Source organism: Copidosoma floridanum, unplaced genomic scaffold, assembly GCF_036245765.1.
Source record: "Copidosoma floridanum isolate Cflo_tuat_1 unplaced genomic scaffold, Cflo_Japanese_pri ptg000021l, whole genome shotgun sequence".
NCBI lineage: Eukaryota > Metazoa > Arthropoda > Insecta > Hymenoptera > Encyrtidae > Copidosoma > Copidosoma floridanum.
In genome coordinates, this window is record NW_028321898.1 from 30,430,045 (window position 1) to 30,457,519 (window position 27,475).

The 27,475-nt window shown below is 42.4% G+C and overlaps 1 protein-coding gene across 1 annotated transcript in view; it reads right to left on the reverse strand.

The window, feature by feature from the left end:
* Positions 1–4,866: 4,866 nt before the first annotated feature.
* The window catches only part of Rim (Rab3 interacting molecule), a 46,074-nt gene continuing 23,465 nt past the window's right edge, over positions 4,867–27,475 (reverse strand). Inside the window, exons 11-26 of the mRNA XM_089594855.1 lie at positions 26,909–27,197; positions 26,145–26,399; positions 25,786–25,974; positions 21,159–21,188; positions 19,912–20,083; positions 19,277–19,452; positions 18,393–18,586; positions 18,044–18,302; positions 16,754–16,956; positions 13,642–16,606; positions 13,436–13,518; positions 11,813–12,007; positions 9,067–9,376; positions 5,739–5,956; positions 5,525–5,664; positions 4,867–5,449 (exon numbers count right to left, since the gene is read on the reverse strand). Of these exons, the coding sequence (XP_089450981.1) occupies positions 5,243–5,449; positions 5,525–5,664; positions 5,739–5,956; positions 9,067–9,376; positions 11,813–12,007; positions 13,436–13,518; positions 13,642–16,606; positions 16,754–16,956; positions 18,044–18,302; positions 18,393–18,586; positions 19,277–19,452; positions 19,912–20,083; positions 21,159–21,188; positions 25,786–25,974; positions 26,145–26,399; positions 26,909–27,197 (5,885 nt within the window). The 3' untranslated portion in view covers positions 4,867–5,242. The remainder of the gene's footprint in view (positions 5,450–5,524; positions 5,665–5,738; positions 5,957–9,066; positions 9,377–11,812; positions 12,008–13,435; positions 13,519–13,641; positions 16,607–16,753; positions 16,957–18,043; positions 18,303–18,392; positions 18,587–19,276; positions 19,453–19,911; positions 20,084–21,158; positions 21,189–25,785; positions 25,975–26,144; positions 26,400–26,908; positions 27,198–27,475) is intronic.

Consider the following 27,475-nt stretch of genomic DNA (forward strand, 5'->3'; position numbering starts at 1 on the left):
TACGTGCTATAGTAGTTCACACAAGTAGCCTCTAATATGTTACCATTTACTTAGTTACAGAACCATATTCGTTTAGCTTTTCGTCAATATTTTACACATTTACTCTGCCTTCGTATTTTTTTTTGCGCGATAATCCAGCCACTCTGTCTAAAGTAAAATAAAAATAAAAAAACGATTTCTTGAATTACGAACAAGTATAAGAGTTCTATAAAAATAATTTTAAAAAATAAAATGAAAGTTTTCGTAAGACTTACAAAACTTAGAATGGGTCTTTTTTTATGATTACGTGATCACTATAAATACGGTGTGTATGTATACGTGCACGTGTATATGTACTTATATTACCAGTAAAGTTCATCATCTCTTATATTTTATTCGTCCCATATTTCATGAATCAATTACAGCTTTTTTTAAAAATTTTTCTTAATATCATTGCTCCAGCATCTGGATTATCAATATTTGCTTCCTTTTTTATAATAACGATAACCTACACGTCTTTATTTCTCTCGAGTAAAAAAGCTTTTTGTTTTCAAATTAATATTCTTTAATCATGCCTAGGTAGCGAGTTGAGAGATATGGTCAACTATTATAGGTATAAGAACGCATTCGAGCGAGCTGTAGTCGTACATTATACTTTTTTTTTTTTTTTTATTTTCAAAAAATTTTATAAACTGGTGATTGTAAAAAGTGTCAGAGATACCTATGAAGTGTTAATGTGTTAATATATTTTTCTATTATTTCGTTATTTAATTAAAATTCGTTTAAAATAAAAAAAAAATTTCGTGTGTGATATTTTTTAACACTACGAAAATTTAAAACATTAGTTAGCATTATTAACTGATGATAATAAAAAATATGCTACAATTTTTAAGTTGATTGCTGAACCATAGGTTACTGTGACGAAGGCTTGTAATTATTATCCGATGTTTGAGGAACTGTGGCAGAAATTTTTTTTTTCCTTCATCGTAATTTATAATCTGGTTTTGAATATAAAACCAAAAAATAAATAATCATGTAAAATTATTTATATAACTGTATGCTTGGTTTGAATATAAAAAATAAAAAGTAATTTTTCACGTAATATACATATTTTTTTTTTTTTTATTAAACAAACGAGTGTCACTGATGAATGTTCATTCAAAGTGTCAATTACACTCTTACATGTTATATTCGCCCAATTCATGGGCATTTAGTTTAAACATCTCAACTTGGTGAGAATTACAAGTTTTATTTAATTCTGGCGCTCATAATTCTTTGATCGTTTGTATTTTCGCTGGATATGTGTCTCATGCAGTTCAAAAATGGAAAGAGGATGTGTATCTCTAGGATGGGCCGTGAAAGTGAAAGTTTTATCTCTTTTCAAATAAATAGACGACCAGTTGTTTATGTTTCATTAAAATTAATTTATGGTATCAATTATAAACAATAAATAAAATAATAACAAACCAACGAGTTTATACGAATTTGACAGAGGAATAAAGGCAGTAAATCATAATGTACGAAACGTAATATGATAAATATAATGAAAGAAGTTTTCATATAAATTTTAGGAGTAATGTAAACAGAGCCCATCCCACGTGTGTAAGTGTAACTTTTTTTATATTATATATATTTATGAGTGATCGCAGGTACACGTATCTTCACATCGTGCGATTTTCTTTCGATGAGAAAATTTTTTTTTCTTATAATTATTTTTTTTTATCAGTATAAAATATTGTTACAGTGGAATGATTTTTTTCATAGGTATACAATATGCTTTTTGTAATATCACGCATAGTATAAAATCAAGTTATGAGATATATGGCATGTATAGCAACATCCCAAAGATGTTTTTCTTCTTTACATTCACATTATACTTATTCTTTATTATTATTATTTTTTAAATATATATTTATTCTCCGTGTCTCACGCCACATCTTTTCTTGTGAATTTACACGAAACTACGGTAGCGGAAGGCATATATTTTTTTTATCCTTACATCTCGAGTAATAATAACATGCGTCACTTTGCGTAATTTCCTGAAATATGTCTTTCAATAATTCGAAATTCCTCTTTTTCTTTCTTTTTAGACCGGCTACCATAAATCATGCACGCACGATGCATAAAATCTTCACTACCTTTTATTCTCAAAAAATTCTGCCACAAATTCGAATCGAATTTTTTATTTGGATTTAATTTATTACAGTATCAAAATTAAATTTATCGTAGATTCTCAAAAAATTGTTAATCGTAAATTTCACAATCAGTTAAATACTTCAAATATTTTAAAATTTCATAAATTTCTGATTTTTTAAATAATTTGAGAGCTATAAAAATTCTTTATCAACCAATAGTAGAACAGTAGAAAAAATAAAAATCTTTGGTTCGTATTAAATATCATGATAAACAAAACTCTTAATTTTGTGGAGGTTGAGAAATGAACAAAATAAAACACTGTTTCAAATTTGTGGTACAATGTCACAAATCGATCATTCTGGCAGCTTAAGCAACCAATCACTCGTCAAATTTTTATTTTGCAAAATGTTGTATATGTACAGTTGTGTTTATACCTAAATATGCATACTAAAGTTATGTATGTATGTAAAGTGTACATACCTCTCAAGGACAGTACACTATGATATAAAAAAAATTCCATGTATGTATGTATGTATATTCCCGAAAAACAGACAGTGGCCAACGTTCATGCGGCTGGACCGCAACACAAATGTCCATATTTTTTCACATCATTATCAATCCAAGTGTTCCTGCCTTCTCATTCAAATTTAAGGTTCACCTTTCTTTCGCGTTTTTTCTACATCTTTCAAAAATCCTTTCACAGCATCGATTAAAATGTATTTTTTTTTCTATCGTCTAATATGTTGTAAATAATTTTTTATTTTTTTCAAGTATATACAATATTGTAGCGTCTTAATTGTTGTCAGTGTGTGTACATCTATACAATTTTTTAGTTGCAATTTTTTTTTTTTTTTCTATTATATTCCATTCATTATACGAAAAATGTTCACTTCGAATATCGTATGCACTCTTTTGTTATTCTAGCTTCGTATATACTATGTATGTTTGGTAATTATTATTCAATTTTTGTTCATTGATTTGCATTGATGCACAGAGTAGAGAAGTAGCTCGAAGATACAGCCATCATCTTCTTCGTTACACCCTTTTCGCCAAAGTCTCTCGTTTTAGAAAAAAAAAAAAAAAAAAAAAAAAAAAAAAACCATTACCACAAGAAAATTAAGAGACGCAAAAAAAGGAACGTGTATAATTTCTTTTTTTTTTTTTTTTTGAGCCTCAACGAATTTCGTCTCTCAGCACACCACATAAATGTTTCTAAGAACGAAATAGTAGTTGTAGTTGCAGTAGCACAACAGCTGATACTCCGCAGCTCGTAGCCACTCATCCTCTATTTTCCGGCAATTGCCTTCGTTTCACTGAAACATTACACGAAAAAAAAGAAAACGTCGAACTTGAGTAAGGGTATTACATTTTTTTTTTTAAGAGCATAGAACTAACGCGTTAGAGCAGCGGGAGTTGAAGATAAAAACAATGACATGTCTGTGTAAAATATACACATATGTATGTTTATACTGTTTGTGAAAGCTGGGTGAGAATTCGCGTGTTTGTAAATATACAATTGCATACGTTTGAGTGAGAGAAACGACACAGCCACGCGCACACACTGATAACTTACTTACCTCCTGGCAAAAGGGTGTTTAGCGGTTGTAACAGGTCAATTATTTTGCCAACAACACATGATAATCTAGACGAATTCTGAAATCTGTTTAAGATTGCCAGCAAATAAAATTTCAAACGATTTCAGTTTTCGTACGATGTTAAAAAATGTGAGATTAATCACTGGATAACAATAACAATGTAAGTACATTTGCAATGTAGTAAAATGTGCAAGAGTGTTATGTTCAATGCAAAGTACACGTAAGACATGAATTTTTGATTCTAATTAGCAACTATAGATATTAATAATTTGTTTGCAACGATTTGTGAGTGAAGCTAACAACATTCATCAAAGGAATTAAAAACGTTATAATAACATGAAACAATTTAATCTCGATAGCAAAAAAAGATTTTACAAGTAAGTAATTATATTTGCAGTATGCTGATAAAGAATTTTAAACAAATTGAAAATTTCATAACAAACAACGAAAAAAATGTTTTGCATCAAACATTTAGTGTTTTTTGTGCAAGGGTTGGAAATATAGGATGTACGGAACGCTAATTACGGTGACATAATGAGCTTCAAATAACTACCAGGCAATCAAACTGAGGACCTGCTGGTATTTTTTAATTTTTTAATTTGATATACATTAAGGCATGGATATTTAATTGGAGATTAATTTGTCCATCAGAATAAAAATTACTTTAGTTGGAAAAAAATAAAATAAAAATAAAAATAACTTGATTGTTTTAGTAAAAGTTTTCTGAAAAATATTTAAAAAATCAATTCCAATTTTATGTCGCACGGCATAAAATTTGTGATATAGAAAAAGTAATTAAAATACTAAAATTTCAATTAATCAATAATCGATACCGGCATCGGTCCCCCAGTAAAACTACAGGTAGTTGTACAAGGAAAGAAGAGGAAACGATCAAATTCGACACAGGGATGGGGTTCGATAAAAATTACATCTACGAACGATGCCTTGAAACTCGGTGCATACCTAATGAGACTAGCCGGCGCTCTGCAGGAACATGATAGCCGCTCTACGTCTACCGCTATATACCAGTAGCTTCATTTATATGCCGTTACATGATACAGATGTTACGTGCTAGTGATGTTCTTTTTTTTTTTTTTTCATAGATTTACAGATACATGGTAATTGATTTATTTTATTTTTGTTTTGTTTCGTTTACTTAAATTTACTGCAACTTTTAAGCATTTATTGATTTATTGATTTATATCTGTTTCAAGCGGTATTTGGGCATTTCTCTCGTGTTAACTGCAATAACGTCGATATGGCTTATCGTTTTCTTTCTCACAATGAAGCAACACAAGGCTCGAATCTACCGAAATGGCTCATAAAAAGTACCAAACGCGAACCTCCCATCGAAAATCTCGAGACGCTCGACACGTCGAAGCTTCATTTATTTATTTGTTATTCGCGCGCATACATCCGCCGGCAAAAAAAGCTACATATGTGTATGGCTTGTATAGGTATAACGTGCATTGGCTCAGTTGACTTGTAAGTTAAAAGAGGCTCGCGCGACTGGCGACGCGCGAAAGAGCGTTTCAGAGCTTGAGAGAGTCGAGGGAGGCCGCGGACGAGCGACGCGACAAGCCAAGAGAAGGTGGCCCACTGACCAGGGACGTGGTGGCGAAAAGCTTGTACCAGCCGAACACCACCTCACTGAGATTCAGATTGTCCAGCATGATCTGGGCTACGCCCATGAATACTTTTTTCCCCTCCAGGCGCCCGTAGTCGCCCCACACCGTCACCTGAAAAATCACAATTTCGTTTCTTATTTTTTCTCTTGTCAAATCAACAAGGAAGGAAGAAAGAGCCACTCCCACCTGCAGTATGCACTCTTTGATGTTTTCCCGGAATATGAGCGCCTGTTGGTACATCGGCTCCAGAGTCTTCCTCGCCACGTTAGTCTTGGCCTTGGCTATGCACTTCTTGCCCTTCACAAGGTAAACTTTGACATACGAAGCTGCACAAACAACAACGTGTCACGTGGATACAAAAGCGCTCATTGATTTTGAATTTAAATGAAATTTCGCCCACCTGGCAGGGTTTTTATCCCAGGTCTGGGCTGAAGCTCGCGCGCCCGTATGACCTCGACCTCGAGGTAGCCCTTGGTGTTGGACAGCGAGAGCTGGATGTCGCCGAGTGCAGGCGAGCCGAGGACCTGTCTGCCGACCAGCTGTCCGGGACCAAGGCCACCGACGAACTCGGCCAGCTTCTCCGGCTCGTTGCCCACTGCCCCCATGCTTGGCGACCAACTGCGCACACAACTGTGAGTCGGTTAGACCATCCTTCTCACTCTGGAGCCTAACTTTTTTTATTTTTATTTTTTTTTATTTTTGGAAATCAAATTTGCTTTTTTTTTTTTTCCACCGAGATCGCGTTTTGGGTTGAAGTCGGTACAACTTGGACATTCATGGTGGCAGGAATCACATTGCACGTACAATATTTGGGAATCATTTGATTTTCAAAAATATGGAGCATCCGGCAATGGTAGGCATTCTCTGGTAGAAATTTATTTCCACGGTTGCGTAATATTACATCAGTGTACTACACGTAACGGTGAAAAAGACATTTATACTTATTTTTAGACTTAAATTTCTACCAGGGGATGAGAAGACAATCACTTTGAATAAAAAAAAAAAAAAAAAAGTGATGTAACAAATGGTTGAATAAGGCTCTCTAAACAAAGGAAAGAGGGTATACGTATACATATATATGTTATAGAGACAAACATCGATATTCTCTTGAAAATGTGACCGAGAGAAGCAAGCCGGCGAGCTTGGATTTTATTTTTGTAAACAGTAGGAGGTAGGGGGCAAAGAAGGTGGCGATATACATTTTTATCGTCAAACAAAGTGATGGACAGCAAAAGTTAAAACAATAAAAAAAAAAAAAAAAATGCAGTTTTCGGTTCAACAAATGTTATACGAGTTGCTTCAAGGGGGAGGATCTTTCAAGCCTTCGACGAACAGGTGTATACAAATACATTTATAATGTTCATTGTCATCATTTTAAAGGAAACGAGGATAATACTTTTATCTCGGTACACTCATTATGTATGCATTACATAGGTAACGTCAATAAGAATTTCATTTTTTTTTATTTATATTTTTTTTTTTTCACTCGTGTCAAGACAAGAAGAACGGAGTTTTGGAAATTTCATCATACAGTATAGTGTATACAGAAGAGTTATGTTTATAGTAAGGTTGTTTAAAGTCAGGTGTATGGTATAGTTAAAAGTATATACATGTGTACGAGTATAAAAAAGTAATTTACGCCCGCAAAAAAACGTCAACCTGCAGTCGAGTGAAAATTGTTGAGTTGGTAATTTTTGCGAGCGCGATATTAAGTAACTACATTTATATATACATATATAAATACAGGCATACAAAGATTTACGTATTTATAGTGATGAAAATGAGTAGTAAAATTCTTTCGGACACGTACGGCATTCGTTGCTTTCATTCCTGAATATAATAACGTAAACCATGCAATGAAAATGCATTTCGCACGCACCTGAGCTGCATTTCGTGCTTTTTTTTGTACATCCTCACAACTGCACTGAGGTACTTATTTTCACCACAAACTGACAAACTCAACCGATACGGCATTATGGTGTCCGTACAGTGAGAACACCGGCTGATGCGTTACATTTTACAAGCGTTGATGCGTGCTGTTATACAAAAGAAGAATACAAACTTTGCCATGCAACTTGTAAGAAGGTAAGTACTTTAAGTTGCATCAAACGTGCCGATGAGTGTTGAAAAAAAAAATTAAAAAAAAAAAAAAAAAAAAAGAGCGCAAGAATACATAGCTCTCGAGTAAGCTTACAGGCAGGAAAGGTGTACAGGTGTTTTATATACAAGTAGATATTTTTTATTTAGATGATGAATTCGCGATTTATCGTATATTGTTTTTTTTATACTCAGCTGGAATTTAAACTTTGATTATATTGCAATATCTAGTAGAGAAACTTAATTTCTAATACATTGCACTCAACTATAAAAGTTATCTATCTATGACTAAACATTTTTCATCTAAATTCAGAGAAAACATACACAAACGAGTTTGAACTTTGATGGGTCTGATGATATGATATTATATTATACGAACAACACAAGAATCAACAAAATATGCATCGTTTACAAAATTCATTGGTAAAAAGGTCACGCAATTATTTATAATTTTCATCGCTGACATCTAATTGTTTGTTGATTGTATTCGCCAGTCAAAATCACATTATTTTCTAAAAGTTGTACATATACATCCATTGACATCTGCATTACAAAACGTTATTCAGTATATAGATATGTAAAAGAGCAAATAGCAAACAAAATCAAATACAAATGTAGTCATGACATCAAAAAACCAATAGCTCGGAATAATATCTGGTGAAATTTTTTACATTTGTTTTTGCTTACTAATATAAATCAATATACACAGAGAAATATTCATAACGTATACATATTCAAAGAGATACCCAGTTATAAACAATTTCGAACAAGTGAGGGTGAAAAGTGTTGAGACGGAGATAAGTTTATACAGGTGTCGTACATAAGAAACGTTACGGCGTTATTGTAATTAATATTATTTTTAATATCGATCGTCAGTAATATGTGTATAGCTTATGTAATTGCTAACATTTGTCAAAAAAAAAAAAAAAAAAAAAAAAAAAAAAAAAAAAAAAAAAAATCAGCATCGCAAGAGCGCAAGGTGACAAAATCAGCGATCTCATGAATTTCGTACTTTTGGGGTATGTACAAGATTATTTAAAATCCACTCGCACGTAAGACATTTTTCTCGCAACATTATACATTAATGTGCTACATAGTATGCGTATATGTGCAAAAATATTATATATCTTGCACCAACACACGCGGCTGTACGAGTGAGGGTTGAAAAAAAAAAAAAAAAAAAAAAAAAAACAATATTAGTAAGAAAAATCGCGGTATTAAAAAGAGAAAGAGAGAGAGAGAGAGACTTTTATAGTGTTGATCTATACACACATGACTGGCTGAAAGCACGCAGAGAAGGATGGCCTCGCAAAAAAGACGACCTCCAAGTAAAAGATACAGAGAGAGAGAGAGACAAGTAAGGGTGTTTTTTGTGTATAGGTGTAGACACGCGATGTGGTAGTGGATACGTTGTCGTGTGTATATGCAGTATAGTATACAGAATAGAAGAATAAGAACATCAGCAGCAGCAGCAGCAGCAGCAGGTAGGTACATAGGCCCGAGGGGGATTGGTTTTTCAGAGAGTGTCAATAATATCTCGACGTGTAGACACGCGAGGTGAGTGTGGTATACAAGTATAAGTTGGCGTGTCGGTGAGAAATGTGGGGCGTGTAGGGTGGCTCTCTACTTACAGGCTTGCCTCGGAACTCGTAATGGAGTTGAGGCTGCCGGCGGCGTCGAGGGACGCTTGCATCAGGCCCGAGCTTCGTCCGGGAGCGGACGTAGACGCCAGGAACAACGAGGCGGATGAGGCCACGGCGACGGAGCGTTGCTGCTGCTGGTACTGCGGCAAGTAGTACTGTTGGAGCTGGTGGTTCTGGGGCATCACCTCCTGCGAGCGCTGTATCGTGCTTGGCGTGCTGTTCCGCTTGCGGGGCGTCGCGTTGGCCGATGGGGTCGCGTAGGCGCTCGGGCCCAGCATCCACGCGCTGACGCTGGTGTCTGGACAAGCGGGTTCTTTTTTTTTTTCTTTCTTTCTTTCCGGTGTTTCTTTCAAAATCAAATGGATAGTAAAACGAAAAAGAAGGAGGGCGACGCTTCTTTCCTCATCTGTTTACAATATTGCCGGTGCATATGGTTACTGTTGCTTCTCGAGGGTATTACGTGGTGGAGGGACTTTCTCTCTTTCTCACTTTTTCGAGTTTATTCGGTGCTGGGTACGTGTCATTCTTTTTTCGCAGGGACTTTAATTTTCTTTCTTTTTTTTTCTCGTTTCCCAAGGTCTGGCAAAACGAACTACATATGGATAGCGATCTGAGATCGAGATGAATGGAGAGTCGATCGTTTTACTATACATATACGTGTGTGTGGTGAAATATGTCATCGCAGCATCCATTTTCTCTGTTTTATTGAAAAATACCTTCTTTTTTGTGGCAATTTCTTGATTATACTGGTATTAAACGGTAAAAAATAGATTCACCTGGAGGACGAGAGTAATACCCTTTTGCGGTACGGGAAAACAAAATCGGTAAACTAGAAAATCTATGATTGCGAAAAAAAAATTTTTTTTAAATCAGCCCTACTTTATTACCATTCGGTGTGAAAATACAACATAGCTCTGGAATATTGGCAGTGAAAATATTCGAAAAAAAAAAAAAACCAAGCTTACAGTGCTCTATCAGCACTAATCTAATATCAAGTACAAAATAATGTTGGATTGTTACGTGAGAATATATATACTTTTAACTATGAAAATTCTAAAATCTACGCTAAATTTTCTAATGATTGTAATACTTAATAATTATCAAAACGTAAATTAATTGAAAATTTAATAGTTTTATCGTGCTTAGTAAGAAAAAAAAATGTTGTCTATTATTAAATGTACAGCATCAAACATTCTTTTGATGAGGAAAAATAAAAAAAAAAAAAATTAAATATAATATTCAAGTACTGTGTGATTCGCATCTACTAAAAATGCAAGCGAATATTACCGAGCCCACGGTACAATATTCAACTTTCTCACCTGATGTGGTTAAAGTGAACAGACATACCTACTTTCGTGCGTGAATTTTATTTGGTTTTCTGTCATGTTACACGTCCTCTTACGTTTGTCAGTCGCGAAGTGTAATTTTCTGAAAAATGTTCACGTCAGTCTCTGATGAATTAGGAGGCCAAGAGATATACCATGTATACACCGTTTTCCGGATGATGTTAATGTTATATTGGCTCGTTCTTTAAAAAAAAAAAAAAAAAAAAAAGTTTTGCACACCCGCTAAATACGCTGTGAAAGCATTATTTGCATACATCCATGTGTCTGACATTGTTGTTGTGGTTTGTCAGTTGTTGGTGTTCTTCTTGTCAATGCTTCTATCGTCGAAGGCTCATAACATATAAATCTTGACAAATGTATGTTATGTACGTTATTTTCACGGAATTTCGAGCCACATCCACGGCAACGATCGGTCGACGATCGGCAGTGAAAAACAAAAAATCGGTATCGATTCTCCAATGATAATATCCAGAGAATATCGATAAGTACTCTAAAAAAAAAAAAAAAAAAAAAAAAAAGGGATTCACTCTACGAGTACAATGTATTGGTCTATAGGCGGACCTGCCCCCGTCACCGCTGCCCTCGGCCTCGCCGTCGCTGCTCGCCGAGCTCGGCTGCCTGCCGCTTCGTCCGCTCGACGCGTCCGTCTGATCCGGCAGCACTTCTTCGCTCCTGTGCACCGTAAACGACGACTTGCCCTTCTTCCCGAAACCGAGTCGTCGCTTGCGCCCTTCCTCGCCCACGCATATATACCACAAACAGACACGAATTGCGCGGTTAACGCTTTTTTTCCTCCTTTGGGGCCTTTTCATTTTTTTTTGGTCAAAAACTTTTTTTTTTTTTTTTTTTTTTTTTTAATTCATAGAGCATCCATCAGCTCTTCTAATCTGGTTTATGGCCTCGCTGGCCTCGGTCCGTTTCATTGTAAAAGAGATGATGATCGAATGATAAAAAAAAAAAAAAATTATTTAGATGATTCGTGAGCTGTCGATTAAACATTTAGGCGAATCGATGAAAATATCCAAACCAAGACTCTATAAACTATGTATGTGTATCGAAAAATTACCCGAACAAAAACAAACGTATAGTGTAAAAAAAAAAAAAAAAAATTCAATATGAACAATAATTATAATAATCTATCCAAAACATACAATCCTTGAAAAATTTTGTTTTAAAACGATGGAAAAGAATTCTAGGCAAAAAATATATCCTTGGAATCCTAATGATTCCAACGAGTGGTCACATGTACTTGTACGTATCTTGAAAAAGTAATTATAGTTTCACAGTGATAAAAGTTATAAGTATATGCGTGTACATCACAATATACGAAAGAATTGGAGGAAGAGGAAAAAAAAAAAAAATAAATAAACAAATGACAAAGGCATTACCTGTCACCGACAATTGGCTCGTGCTGTTGCTCTTTTTACCCATGCCGGCTTGGAACTGGTGGCCGGTCGCCGGAGCGCTTCCACCGCCGCTGCTGCTACCGCTGGCGCTCTTGCTGCCCGGCGAGCTCTTCCGACCGCCCCTGTGCGCCTCGTCGTCCACGTGTAGGCCCACCGCGGTGTCGCTCAGACTGCCGTCTGCGCGTGGATATCATTATTTGCAGGTTTTTATTTTAATTGTTTATTTATTTGTTATTATTATTATTATTATTTTTTGTTTCATCATTGCGAAAGCATATTGAGGGTAATGTATAAAAATATTTATAAATATATATTGTATTTATCTGTGGATTTTGTTTTTCATTTTGTTGGACGAGGGATGGATGAGGAGGAAGGAATCGTGTACCGATCACTGCTAATCCGGTTCTGTGGTTGGTTTTTTTTTTTTTTTTTTTTTTTTTTCGTGGGGATACATCAAATCGTAATTATTTTTTCCCTCTCGAGATACCGAATTGACGTAGCGTCCGTTAATTTTTAGTTTTCGGTTCAAAGAGTAAGTATGGGTGAGTAAGTAAGTAGGATGTAAAAGTATGCATCTACTAGAATCTACGTTACCGATTTTTCTCGACAATCGAGGTTTTACAAACAAACAGTACCCAAAAAAAAAAAAAAAAAAATAAATAAAATAAAAATATACATATTCGTGCTTCGATCTTCTAATATTTATCAATTGTTTTTTTCATCACTTTATCATTTGTTGTACACATATTACCACAATCATATGAATAATCCACTACGATCCGCATGCACTTTAATATTTGTTTATCGTTATTTATTGGCATTTATCGAAAGTATATAGAGAGCAAATGAGAGCAAGAGAGTGAGAAAAAAAAGATAATAAAAATCGAGGCTAATGGTATACATAAATTACGCAATCCACTGTATATCATGTAAGTCACACGTATCCTCGATAATACGAGCTGTTTTGACACAAAGAGTACTAAACATAAATCCACATTCGTATAAATATGTACACGTACAGACACACACATATACACACCCACACAAATTAAAACAATCAAATGAAAATGGAGCTCGCGGTAATAGATAGATAGAAAAAAAAAAAAAAAAACATAGTCACCCGTTGTTATTGTTATACAACACGGAAGACGTCCCGGTCATTTCGCGCGGCTTTTTCGAAAGAGATAAAAACAGCCGAAGGAAAATAAGGTCCCGAGGAATTTTAATTCTTTTTCTCCTTCCTCTCCCCGTCGTCTGGCGCTCGGCCAAATGGCAAGTATAGTTACGTATCGCTCGGAGGGCGTTACAAAATGGAAAAAAAAAAAAAAAAAAATACATTATCAAGCTACCCCGGAGAAAATGAGCGCGGGGTCCGTAAGGTACGTCGTTGAGGCATTTTATTTATTCCTCCTCCCCCTCCCCGCCCTATTCATCGGAATATTTATACCCGATAGATAGCGAGAAACGAAGGAAAACGGCATGCCATAATCAGCGCGCGACTCGGCAAAAAGCAACGGCAGCAGCAGGAGAAAGAAAAACAAAACGAAAAAAAAAAAAAAAAAAAAAAAAAAAAAGCAACTCGCATACACACAGCTAAATACTTACCAGCCTTGTCGTCCGTGGGGGCGTCAGCATTGCTGAAGCTCCTGGCGAATTGGCCCCTCTTGGCTAGGCTGCCGTTGCGCGACCTCGACTGCCTTGACTCTCCCGGGTAATGGTCGAGCGTCGTCGAGGAGGAGGACGCGGGTGCCAGTAGCCTATCGTCGTCGTGGAGTAGTAGCTCGCCGGAGGAGGCGGCCGCGGCGGCGTGCTGTCGATGGTGGTGGTGATGATACCTGCTTGGCTTCTCGTACGAGCCACCCTGCATCATCGCGTAGTCACTGCGTTCGGGCATAGAGGACGAGCGTCGATTATTATTTGTTGCTGGTGATGATGCAGCGGAGGCTCGTCTCTCTCCTCTACGTCTCTGGCCGGCTAAACGACGCTGCTCGTGTCGCTCAACGCACTCGCCAACATCATCATCATCATCACCACCAGCTACTCCGTGGCACAACTTCATCGTCCGATCATCTTCGTAGCTGTTGATGTTGTTCTCGTTGTTCTCGTTGTCGTTGTCGTGGTTGTTCTCGTCGTCGATTCGCCGACGAGACGGAGGCCGGCGGCGCACGCGTCCCGAGGCATCATCGACAACACGATCAGCAGCAGCGCCACCGCCGCCGCCGCCGCCGACGTGATTAACATCATCATCATCATCACCACCATCATCATCATCATTGTAATTCGTATGATCATCATCATCATCATCCACGCAGAGTCCGGGACGGATCGGTTGCATAATCGTCACGTGGTTGTGTTGGTGGTGATATTCGTGGTTATCGTGGTGTTTGTGGTATTTGGGATGGTTGGGGTCTACTATTAGCGGGGCTGACCGTGGCAATGGCTCGTGATGATCATGATAATCGTAATCGCGCCTCGCCGAGCCATGATTGTGACGGTGATGATGGCGAGGGGGGACAGTTTTAGCAGTGTCGGAGGTGATCAATGACAATGTTGTGGTTATTGGTGGTGGTGGTGGTGGTGGTGGTGTGGTTGATGTCAATTGGGAATCAAAGAGATTTGAATTATTAGCGTTACCGGGGTGCCGGGGTGCTCGCTCATAGGGCGTTGGCCTACGGTGCGACGAAGACGACGAGGTGGCAGTCTCGTACGGGCCAAAGCCGCAGTTCTCGCTGCACTGGCTCTCGCTCTCCATCGAGTACTCGTAATACTCCAACGTGTCGCTGATCGCCACGTTCCTTTTCATCTGCTGTTGGCCCATCGTCCCTTGATGCCCCTCCTCCTCCTCCTCCTCTTCCTCCTGGGTATGGTGCCGCCTGCTCGGCTGACGTCGGTGCTGCTGTAAATCGCGAGCCTCGGGGCAACTACTGTTCCGCCTGTGGTCGTCATCGTCGCGCCTACAACGCTGGCGAGCCGCCCGGTCCTCCATCTCGTCCCGACAATCCGGGCAGCCGTTGTTTTTTCTCCGGCTACGGTGCCTCACGCCCATGGTACCCTCCTCGGGCTCCTGGCACTCCTTGCGCCGGCGTCTGATCGGGTCCAACGCAGCGGGCCGCCTCTCGATCACCGTCTCCGCCGAGCCGAACGGCTGGGCCTCCTCCTCGTCCGACTGCAGCACCACCCGCACCCGCTCCTCTTGCTCGCACTGCCGCCGAGCCCGATAAAACCTCTCGACGTCCCGGCTCTCGGGGCAACTGGTGTTGCGCCTCCGGCGCTCCGCCACCGACCTCCTCCCGACCAAGCCCCCGTGCTCCTCGTCCGAGCACAATATGGGCGTAGACTCGGCGCGAACGGGCACCGAGTAGCCCCAGGTGTCGTCGAGGCAACGTTGCCGATAGCTCGACTCCGCCCCGAGGTAAGGCACGTTCTCGTAATGGGACTCGGCCGCGATAGTCGCCTCGCGCCCGCACCCCAACGCGTATCCGTCGTGTTCGCGGGATTGTCGGTGCTCTTGGTACGAGTAGTCGTTGTCCTCGTAGTAATTGGCGAGACTCGCGCCCTCGGTCGTGGGGGTCCAATTGTCGTAGAGCGCGTAATCGGCCCTTGGGTACGAATCACCGGTAATTGTCGCTCGCCTCGCGTGCCCCGGCTGCCTCCGCCACCAGGACAGCTCCTCCATCTCGGCCTTGAACTCGGGCGAGCCCCCGAGGTCGTCGATGCTGCAGTAAATGTGCTCGCTCGCGTCCCCCGGCGGGCCCTCGTAGCCCCGGTTGTCGAGGCCGCGCTTCTCGAGGTCCGACAGGTAGATCTCGGTCTCGCCGCAGCTCAACTCCGAGTCGTAGCCGTACATGGGCGGCTGCTGTCTACCAGCACCGACAACAACGTCCTCCTGTCCCTCCTCGTCCTCGTCATCGTCGAGCCCGAGGTGACCGGGGCCGCGCAAATCCTTGCGCCTCTGTTGTCGCTTGCGAGCGTCCCTGCGCACCTTGGCCTCGCCGTTCGAGTCGTAGTACGAGCTGCTCCGGTCGCCGAGGGCGAGCAGCCTGTTGCCGTAGTCCTCGTCCCTCAGGGCCATGCTGCGCTTCATCTTATCCCGGGCCGTTTGCAGGCTGTCGTCGCTGAATATGTTGCCCGCCGAGTTGGTCGCGCACTCCTCGCAACCCGTGAAGTAAGGGGTGGGCCCGCGGGCGCGGAGGAGGGCCTCCTCCCGTTGGTGGTCCTGCCAGCGGGAGAATAGGCTGCGCCGGCGACTGGTGGCGGCGTCGCTGGCCCGGGCGACGCTGGCGAGGACGGCGCGGCTCTGGGGACTGAGGGCCCCGGGGGGCTGGTGGCTGCGGGAGCGCCGTCCGGGTGGCTCGACCAGAGGCGGGGGCGAGGCTGGCCCCGCGGCCGAGGAGGAGGCGAGCTGGATGTCGGGGTAGCGGCGGTTCTTGGTCCGGAACTTGTCGAGGAGCCGGCGATTGAAGCGCACGCTCAGGCAGTCCTCGACGTGGTACTCGGGTATACGAGCAGCCGAGGATTTGCTGCGCCATCTGCGGGCGCTCCTGTGGTCGGTGCGCTCGGCGGCCGAGGAGGACGGCTTGAGGAGGAGGGCCTCGCTGACGGTGTACTCGCTGGTCTCGCTCGGGGCGTACCGGCGAAGGATGTTCTCGTCGACGGTGCGCGAGCGAGCGAACGGGGCCCGCATCCTCTTGCACAGCGAGCGCACGACCGCGGACTTGCTCCGTACGAGGGGATTGCGATGCCGATGAGGATTTTGATGGTGGACAGCCGATGACAGTACGGAAGACGTGGGACTGATTTCGTTGTAGTTGACGGAGTTGGAGGAGGACGAACAGGACATTAGGAGCGAGGAGGAGCTGTGCAGCAGTTTATCGCTATTGCTGATGGCGGATGACTCATGATGATGTTGATTACGATGATGATGATGATGATGATGATGATGATGATGATGTTGGCAGTGGCTGTTGCTGTTCCTACTGCTCCTAGGCTTACAGGGGTTCGTACTTGGGCAATAGCATTCGCTGCAGGAGGGTACCCTAAGTCGCAGGTGCTTGCGCCTAGCGCGCCTAGGGGGCGGGGGCATCGGGGATACGACACCGGGTATAAATACGTTTTTAACCGTCGGTCTGCAAACAATTTCGTTCATATTTCAGTTACATTTTTGCTTTTCTTTCTTCGCAATTACAGATTTTTTTATTTATTTTTATTATTATTATAAATTTTTTTTTTTTTTTGTTGTTGGTTGTTTGTTGTTGTTGTTTCTGGTAATGGTGGTGATGGTGATACTTGTTCTTTCTGATGTTTGTTGCCACTGACAACTATTTAATTTCTTTTGTTTCTTTTTTTTTTTCTCTTGTCTTTGAGGATTATCATGGTGAGGTGGAGGCGGAAAGGGGTAAACGTGTACATCAGGGCGACCCATTCTGGTTTGACTAGTGACGTTACGACTGGCCGATAGATTGTCATCATTAAACGCAAAACAAATCAACGATACAATTCAATGATATTCAGAATGGGACGCTCTTGTTTTTTTTTTTTTTTTTTTTTTTTTTTGTAACCCTGTGTATATACTTGGAAGAAAGAAAAAAAAAAAAAAAAAAAACGAAATCCTGATTAAACGGACATCGCGCGTGCAGCGGTGCATTTGGGATGTGCAGCTATAATCGACGCTATACGTATATCTACGACTACACAGGTGACCAAGGGTCGGCGAAGAGACAGGGCTGGGGCGGAATGGGTCAAGCAGTATTTTTGATAAGTGCAGGCAGAGGGCAACAACTATGCCAACTACTTGGCTAATAAGGGGAAACGACGCATTTTACGGGGCTCAATGTCCATTTAATCGTGAGATTTCTTTTTGCCCCCAATTTTTTTTTTTTTTTTCTTCTTCCATTATTCGATGAAAAGCAAGCTCGAGTGACTTTTTTTTTTTTTCTTTCCCCCTTTCGTTAACTCATTAACGAAAAAAATTATCATACAAGTCCGAGAGCTTGCTTTTTTTCCTCTTTTCGTCATCGTTGACGTGCAATATTACATATTATATCTAGGGGGAAAATGAGTGGGACCGACCGCGATGTATACACACGCACACACACGCGTGTGCACACATTGACATGTTGTGTACCCACGCGTATGTATAACGCGATCGAGGGTAATATATACGGACGAGTATTGGAGAATAAGATCGAGAGGTTCGGCGCAGCGGATACTCACATCATGCCCCTGGAGCCCCTCGGCCTCTCGGACTGGGTGCTGAAGGCACTGCTCGTGACCGAGGCTATGCTCTCCATGTCCGAGTCGCCCAAGTCGGCCAGCACGTCCTTTTCGGGGCTGAGGTGGCCGTGCCGCGATCTGTGGTGATTGCCAAACCTGTGAGGGTGGTGGCCACCGTACGAGTTCGAGTGCGTGTCGTAGTAGTGGCTCATCGAGGTCAGGTCGGAATCCGACATGCCGCTCACTCGCCTGTCGTACACTGGACGGGGCGAACAACAACAACATCGTTATTAATGATCATCGTTCCGAGAGAGAGAGAGAGAGTCGCGAGCAGTGCGATTTCGCATACACTCACTTCCCATGCCCCGGCCGCCGTAGTAATTGTGCATCGGCCGGTGGTTGCGGTGCCTAAGGAACCTCGTGCCGTCAAAGTCAGGGATCGCGCGCTCCTTGAGGGCGGCGTGCAGGTTGCCCGGTATCTGCGGCAGCTGGCGCTTCTTCGGCGAACCCGTTGGCGTCGCCGTTGCCGATCTCGAGCCGAACCTGCAAAAATCATCGCGCCCACTTTAATTCCCCTCTGTTCGACACCTCTTGTATATATACACTATATACGTATAATGTATACACACGAATACATGTATATATATATATACGTATCGAATGAAATGGGGTGCGTGGATACAAGCGCAGATTGGACCATAGCAGCAGTTTGTTTCTTTGCGCGCAAAACAACCGCAGCCGTAATGGACCGGACATGAGTTTCGAGATATACTTTGATGTATTCGTGCGGGCATATATTATGTAATAACTATATATATGTGTATTCGCAAGCGTGCAGTTGATGGAGAGAGAGACGCGCGTGAGATCTATAATTTTATGCTTACTGTGGTTTACGATATGTACATTAACTAGACGAGCGATGTGAAAAAACAAAGAAAAAAAGAAAAAATTATGACAAAGGGTGATAAAAGAGAGAGAGAGAGAACAGGGGATTTGGATGTACAGGTGAGAACGGTACAAACAATATTGTTTTTGATCTCGTGACCGTGTGGCGCTTTTCAATTACAATCATCGTAGTGCATATAACCATCAATCTGTCCTTCTCGTTAATCATCTCGTTACAGCTATTCGATGTGTATATGTATATATGTACAACAGTAACAACAACGACGACACCACGAGACACATCGGGGGTGGGGGTATTAGGTATACATAGGTGGGGGGTTATCAAACCTCGCCGGCATGGCGTATCCGGATGAGTAGGGTATGGATCTGTGGTCCGGGGGCGAGAGCGAGCGATGGCCCGTGGGACTCTGCGACCTGCCCCGGTAGCAGAGGCTCGGTGAGTCCATTGGCGCGGCGCTGTGGGACCTGTGGCTCAGCATCCCTGCGCCGCGATGCGACTCGTCCTAAAACACACATACGTATTCATATAAAAATCCCACGTGGGCAGGTATATTATTTTACGCTCGTTGGTTGTATACCACGTTACTCTTGATACCAACTTTTTCTTATTTCTATCCGCGTTTTCCCCTGCACTCGGTCGACGAGCGCCGAGTTACGATTGCCCCGGAAAAGTTGGAGAGCCGGCTGCTCTCGATTACACATCGCTTGCAAGTTCTCCTCCTTTGTTGATATTGCTTTACGCGTGATTTTTTTTCAAGTTTATACGCTCGTCTGACCGAACGTTGATTTTTCTACTGATTATATCCTTCCCGAAAAGTTCATTGCGCCCCAAACGGGGCGATTATCGTAGTTTTCCCGAGCAACCCCATCATCGATCCCGGTGGAGGATAATTAAACTCGAAATAAGCGCGGTGGGTGGGGAAAGAAAAAGATAAAACTGAAACAGAGGTGCATGTACTCACGGAGAACTGTCGGAAATTGACCTTCCGGTACTGCTGGTAGCCAGAGAGGGAGGCCGCCTGTTCGCGCGAGCTCATGAGGGCCGCTCGCTTCCGGCCCTGGGGCGACATGTCCCTGCGGCTGCGGTGCTCCCCGACGCACAGCTCCTTCTCCGGCGGTGGGCTGGAATAGTGGCTGCTCACCCCGCCAAGCGTGGTAATTCAAGTGCCCATTTTTTTTTTTTTTTTTTTGTTTTTTTTTTTGTTTTATTTTTTTAAATCACCAGTTATTACGTTTGGACACACACGATACAGCCCGTGCGCACACACGGTATATGCACGTTTTTGGGGGATATTTTTCTTTTGGTTTGGTTTGATCGAGGGAGGGGGTGGGGGAGGTTGGTGAATAGCGGTCGCGTGATTTTGCCCGGGCGAGGGTGAATTTTCATGGCTTTTAAATTTCGACGGAGGAGACGTGCCATTTGATTGTCGTCCAACGCTCGCCCGAACAGTACTTTGATTTCTCGTGATTCTTGATTGCAGCATATGTAAAAAGTACAAGTGAGTTGTGACAAAAATCTCGACGATCGAAACAATGTACGCAAATACCTTACTTTGTGTGCAATGATATTAATCGAAGCTTCGAGTGTGGAGATTTTTTTTTTTTTTTTTTTTTTTTTTACAAACACAAGCGACAATGTCGCACTGGCCATTCGTTATCAATCGCGTGTACGAGCCAACGCGACATCGGCACTTGGATTATATATATATATATATGTTCGCGCGTGCGTTTCAGCGTAGCCTCTACGCGCGTGTTAATGCATTCGCCTTTTGAATTTTGTCTAAGAAGCGCTGTAGCTTTTTTTTTTCTAGAGCCACTAAATTTTTTTGATTGCACGAGCTGCATGACAAGCGATTGCATATAGCGAGATACTTGATGAGTAAAAAAAAAAAAAAAATCATCTACTTCTCCTTCATACATACTTTTGATTTTTGACATTACCTATTATTGTGTACAACACTAACCTTCGTAAGCTCGTAAACTCGTGTGAAATGTGGTGTTTGTAAGTGTGATTTTTTTTTTTTAATTTTACTCGGTTACTGTGTATACTGGTTCTGTGCTACGCTCACTAAATAAGACCTAATGTAGCAGAACGAAAAAAGAAAAAAAAAAGAACTAGTCAAATTTAATAATAATAATAATAATAAAAGTACATGACTACTTTGTGATGGTTTGGAAAGTATAATTGAATAAGTAGTAATAATCGTACCGCTTATAATTTGGCGGCATATTATGAAACCTAAAAAGTAAATGAAAAAAGCACAGAGTTAAAACGAAATCAAAAAACATCCGTGTAAGATTTATTTTCTTTTTCTTTCTTTGTTATTTTTTTTCTTCTTTTTATTTTCAATACACAAAGGGCGGTGTAAAAATAAAATCGAAGGTCCGTTGCAACAATTATAGAAGAAGGGAATAAAAAAAAATAAAAAATAAATAATCAATACTCTTTGGTGTAAAAATTGATAAGAGTTACGAGTAATTTTCCACCGACACTTTTAGAACGTCAAAGTGATTGCTTTACAAAATTTTGCTAGCAGAGTTTTCTCCTACACGGGAATAAGTGCATCATCACTTTCCGAGTTGCAACACACAAGTAAACTAACAGAGGCACCAGCGGCACGTTTTCTAAAATTATCGAAAAATACCAGCAATCGCATTAAAAAAACTTGTCGCTCCAACAAACCAAGCACGATACAAAGAAGCAAAGTAGGAGCAAAAAAAAATAAATAAATAAATACATAAAAAATCGAAAGAGAAACGAAAGGGCAGCTCCGTCACTCCGAAAACCCATTATGTAACAGAAATCATCACCGTTTAAAGCTGTTAAAAAAAAAAAAAAAAAAAAAAAAAAAAAACCTAGAACCACTGCGAAAAATATCACTTTTCCAAAATCACCAATAAGAGAAAAAAAAAAAATATAGAAGGGTACACTTGATCTTCTATAACCTTATGAGCATCGTGGCCGGTCTATTTGTTATGTATATATATGATTATCAAGGCACAGCAGCAGCAGCGGTAGTAGTAGCAGCAGCAACGACCCTTGGACGCGCGTCCGCCGTACCATCCACCTCGTGCATCGCGGACACGCAAGTTAGAGACCCCAAACACCACGCGACTATCTCTCGCACGGATTAATGAGCGCAAACGCGAGTTGCACGCGACTCTTTGATGGCCCGATGTCTTCGGGGTGCGCGAATGGATTTGTCAGTCCACGACGGCGGCAGGGCAGCATCGCGCGACGAGAAACCCCGCTGCTAGTGGTTATCCCATTAGGGCATATTGAACGTTTTATTAAATATGTGCAGATACGGTATAGAAGCTACTGCCCCTACTGACACTCCTCCACTACTGCCAGTGCTGCTGCTGCTTCCAATGCTACCCCACTGGCGTTGTACTATACCAACACTACCACCACCACCACAGAGTGAGCGTGTAGGTGTGTGCCGTATATGATGTATAGAGGAGGAGGAGGAGGAGGAGGGAGAGGAGGTAACAACGGGGGTGGTGGTGGTGCATGTGCAGCAGCGCGCAGATATCACACGCACAGGTGGATGGTATACGTATGAGTGAGCGAGGTTGCAGAAAAAGAGGGGATGGATGTGGATGGATGGATGCATGCAAGTAAGTTTAATACTGGGAGAGGGTTGGAGCCAAGCGATGGTGGTAGTGAGTAGAGGTGAGGTTGGCTAGCGGCGCATTCGTTGCCGCATCGCAGCTCTCGGCTCTACTCCCCCCCTCCCCCATCTCTCTCTCTCTTGCAAGGGGATGAGGAGAACGTTTTTTCTCCTTCTCCTCCTTCTCCCCGATCGAGAAAATGCAGCCACTGTTCTGTATTTCACGGTCTAGACGCAACTCCCCCTCCCCACCGTGCAGCCCTCATTTGGACTTTTATTTTAATTTAATTTATTTTACAGTGCTCTCCCGATGAACGGAATCAAAAAGAGAAAGAGAGATAAAAGGGGAGCGCAGTTTTATTATGAAGCCATCCGGAGGCGGATCACGAATTTCGCGCTTTTCATAAAAGAGTCAACATTATGTCGTAACTTGTGTTCGAGGAGAATAGGGGGAGATGGCGAGAAAATTACACATGCGTGACATGCAGAGCGAGAACGCGCGTGCGACCGGAATGCGCGATTTTTCGAATAAGTATACGTATATACGTGCATCTGCAGGGTGTGCGTGTGTGTGGAAAAAAAGCTATACCAAGGCGATGGTTAACGAGCGATTGAACCGACTCGAATGTGTATGGATGTATGTATGTTAATTCGGAGAACCTTATTCGATACGTCATGGAGGACTGCACTGTTTTTTGTTTTTTTTTTTCACGTTTTGCGCTGAATCGCACCGTTCTCAACGCGACAGCGTCATCCGATGAATGGATAAGTAGTTCTCGTTGTCCTTGTGCGTATAATCATTAACTCGTCGTTCCGCATGTTGGTTTTTTGTTTTTTTTTTCCTTCGCTTCAGGCCTCGCATCGAGTCATCACCACTACCATGATAGTGATCCGTTATAGTCTTTTTTTGTTCCTTCGCAAAAATATATGGCTCCGGGACACTGGGACTCCCCCTTTGCCAGTGAAATTCTCTCAAGTAACAGATTTTGTTTGTTTGCACGCACCGTTTCTAGGATCGACTAACTGCGACAACCAAGGGGCTGCCATTAGCGCGCGCGCACGTGTCTCGCACCACCGTCGACACCATAAAAAACAAAGGAAAACAATGGACACCATCGCTATGCTTCATCTGTGCCAGTGCAACGTGTGATATCTACGCTCCATTCACCGGGAGCGGAAAAAGCGCCAAGAGGCCACGGCTGCTGCGGAGCAAACAATACGACGACGCGGGGGGATTAATCCGGTGATTAAGAGCAGAGTGTGGCCCGCTCGCTTCTACACCGCGTACATGTATATACGCGTAGGTGGTGGTGATTGTGGTGTTTCTCACGTCGGTGGATCGGAAAATCGAGCGCGGCTGAACGTGTCCGCGAAAAGTTTGGATGGTATATGTATGCGAACAAAAAAAGGGGGATGAAGGAGGAGAGTAGACACTGCCGGGGAAAGACAGTCCGCAGCGGACGGCGGTCGCGAGCCAACTGGTATGTCAATTGGCTTGTTGCCCAGTTTTATAACTTGGCTTAGCGCACACACGCCGCTGATGCCCTCTCTCCCACGTAACCTTCCACACGCAGCTTCGATGCGATTCGCCTACCTTTTCCTCTTTTCCCTTTTGCATCGTACACCAGCTATTTTAATGCCTTTTCGATCTTTGTCTCCATCTCCAACTGCCCATCTGTCTGTCTGTCTGTCTGTCTGTCTGTCGTGGTATATTGTTTTGACGGCGATTTCACAGAAAGAAATGCAACTGATTCGCCGGCCCAAAGGTACTTTGAACGCGACCTGTCCGTCCAAGCTATGTTACTCATCAACTATTTTTTTTTTTTTTTTTTTTTTTTTTTCGTTCCAGCTTTCTCGCTTCCAGGAAAAAAAAAAAAAAAAACGGCCATGTCTGACCAAACGCGCATCTCATCTACTTATTGGATTTCCCGTGCCAGATGTATGACCGCTCCCACAGGGATCAAAGGCTATAAAATATTATCAACCCAATTAAATTCGAAACACGATAGCAAACGCAATACTCCCTCTCTTTCCCCCCCCCCCCTACTCCGCCAAGCGTCAAATTTAATGAAGGACATTTCCCGTCCGCCAGGATGTCATGCAAGGAGTTCGTATAACTGAAGCGAAGAACGAGATACGACGCCGCGCGTGCAGTATGTACATGTAGAGTTTTCAGCGACGCCGTTAATTTCACCGGGGCGAATTAGGCGGAACTGCATAATTATTAGCGCCAGGGGCAAGGGGGGGTCGGAGGAAGTCACGAAGTATACGGTGCGAGGGGGGGAGAGGATGAGTAATGTCTGGCGGAAAAAGTTTCCCGGTGCTGTTTCGTGCTCGATGACGCGGATTGCGAATAAGGTTTGACAAACATTACCCCTGGGGCGCGCTTACCAGCACAAATGCTTGCGTTTCGTGTGCATCGTCTTTTTTTTTCTCGATTTATTCGATGATACTTGCGTTCGTTAACCTATTAGATTTTTTTTTCAATGGAATTAGCAAAACTTTGAGTCTCTATAAATTAGACGGAGGGCGCAGAGGGGCACCAGGAGGGAAAGAAAACGTAAACGCTCGTAACTCAACTTCGCCAACGATAATTTTATTCATCGCCGTACCACAGCAGCGGCGCAAAACTTTTCCTCCGCCTCTCCGTTCTCGGGAACTTCAAACGCAATAAATACCCCTCGCGTAGGAGAAAACACTCTGTTTCCCTCGCAACACGTAACACCGTTTTCCCGGTTTTGTTACTGGATCACACGAGAGCATACGTCCGATTGTTTAAATAGCTCGTTTTGTTTTATCACCCGTGTATATATATAGCAGCAATACCTACGATTTCACGTGCCAAATACTCATGCCTATGTCAGTGGAAAATATACCCGTAAATCAAAGTAATTTTGTCGCCGAGCCAAGATGAAAGTAAGATATGCAAGAACTGCTTCGGTTTGGCTTCTTTTGCAATACTGTACATTGGCGAGACCTGCTTGTCTGAGTCGCGATTTTACGATATTTTCTTTGGAAAAAAGATCAACAAAAAAAAAAAAAGAAAAAACATTAAAAATCAAATTCTGCATTGTATGTATGGTACAAGGTATCGTGATATGTATCGAATATTGTAAACTTGTAATAAAGGGCGCGTAGTTTGGTTAAACTGTCCCGTAAGAAGAACAAAAAGCAGTGATTGTCGCTTGCGTTGCGCACGAATGATGATCGCTGGTGGCTTACCTGGAGGAGCTACCGATACTGCTGATGCTGGCGCCGTCGGCTGTCCTCCTGTGCTCTCTCGAGCCATCGCAGTCGGTTATGTCGCACTCGGACGTGTCGGAGTCGCTCAGCCTCGAGGTCGTCGACGGTGGACTGAGGTGGCAGTCGCCCGGCGTTGTCACCACGTCCTCCGTCGTCTCCTGATAATACCTACTGTCGAGCCAACGTGTGTTACAATATACGTATGAAGAATAAAACGGTGCAGTCTCGCGTGACAGAGGAAGAGAGAGAAAGGGCGATTGTTTGAGATTTAATAAAAGAGAGGAGGGGGAGTCGACGGCACTCGACCCCGATAAGAGTGAAAAGGATGATGCGCCTACCCGGGTTGCCGATGCTCGTCGTGCGCCACGAGATAGTGCCACTCGAGCTCGTCGTTGAGGGACGAGACGGCCAGGCTGATGACAATCTCGCCGAGAAAGTCGTTGGCACCGAAGCGCAGATCGTAATCCCAGACGGTGATCTCGAGCGAGCGCTGCCTCAGCTCGGACCACCTGATGCCGTTGTAAACGAACGTTTGGTCCCATCGCGGCTCGTTCGTGTTGGCGACCGTCTTCGTCCGCCTCTTCGAGTTCTCGCTGGTGGATGCACGTAGGTACGACACATCGTGTATACGTGGGTTAGTAATTTATTCTCCTTTTTTTTTTTTCTTTTTTTTTCTCACGTCTGACCAAATCGTGATGTTACTACTGATTTTTCCTTCCGTACGATTTATTGCGATTTAATACAATGAATCTCGTTCGCGAGGATAATGAGTAAAATTAAAATCACGTTCAACAAAGGAAGCTCAATTTATTATCATAATAATCATTTTTCACTACACGCGAAGAATGACACCGTATGATTATGCACGAAAAACAATAGGTAGATTCAAGATTACGATTTTCGATTTAGCACCTTTTATTCATCACCAAGATAATTTAGTTTTGAAGATAAAATATCCCCCCCCCCCCATGAACACAATTTTAAAATCGTGCGCGGGTAAATTATTATGAGCACAAGTAGTACAGCCAATCGTTAGGTCAGACGTGATTTACGAAAAATTAGCGGTAAAAAAAAAAAGAAAAAAAGAAAATAGAAAACGTACCTTCGGTCGGGAAGCAGAAAGATTTTGGCGTAGGAACTTCGGGACTGGCCGTTGCTGCGCGGTATGAGGCCCATGGCGCACACGAGGGTGACCAAGAGCTGGAGACTGCTCGCGTCGAAGCTGAGCTTGACCTGTATCCTGCCACCGACGCTGCTGTTGCCCGAATTCTGACCAGAGCCCGGGTGCTGTCGGAACTGCCTGCTCGATGCACGACCCTGGCCGTACAGGTCCGGTGAGCCCGGCGACGTTACCAGCACCGACGGTTTCGTGCCTCGCGCGTCGTACAACTCTGTTTTGTCGTTGGGGGTTTACGGGGTGTCAGAGACAGAGGAAACGTTTGAGAATTAGATAAGATTCTTTTATTTATTTATTTATTTATGTTTTTATATTTGGTTCGAGGCCGTACATTTAATATAAATACGGGGCTGTACATGGTGGGAATCGACGTACATATAGATGTATTTTTTTTTTTTGTAGGGAGGGTGTATAAGTTTTTCGTGAGACACTAAGACACGGCAATTTATTTCCGTTTTTTCTCTGCCTGCACTAGAGCTATCCAAAGAAATG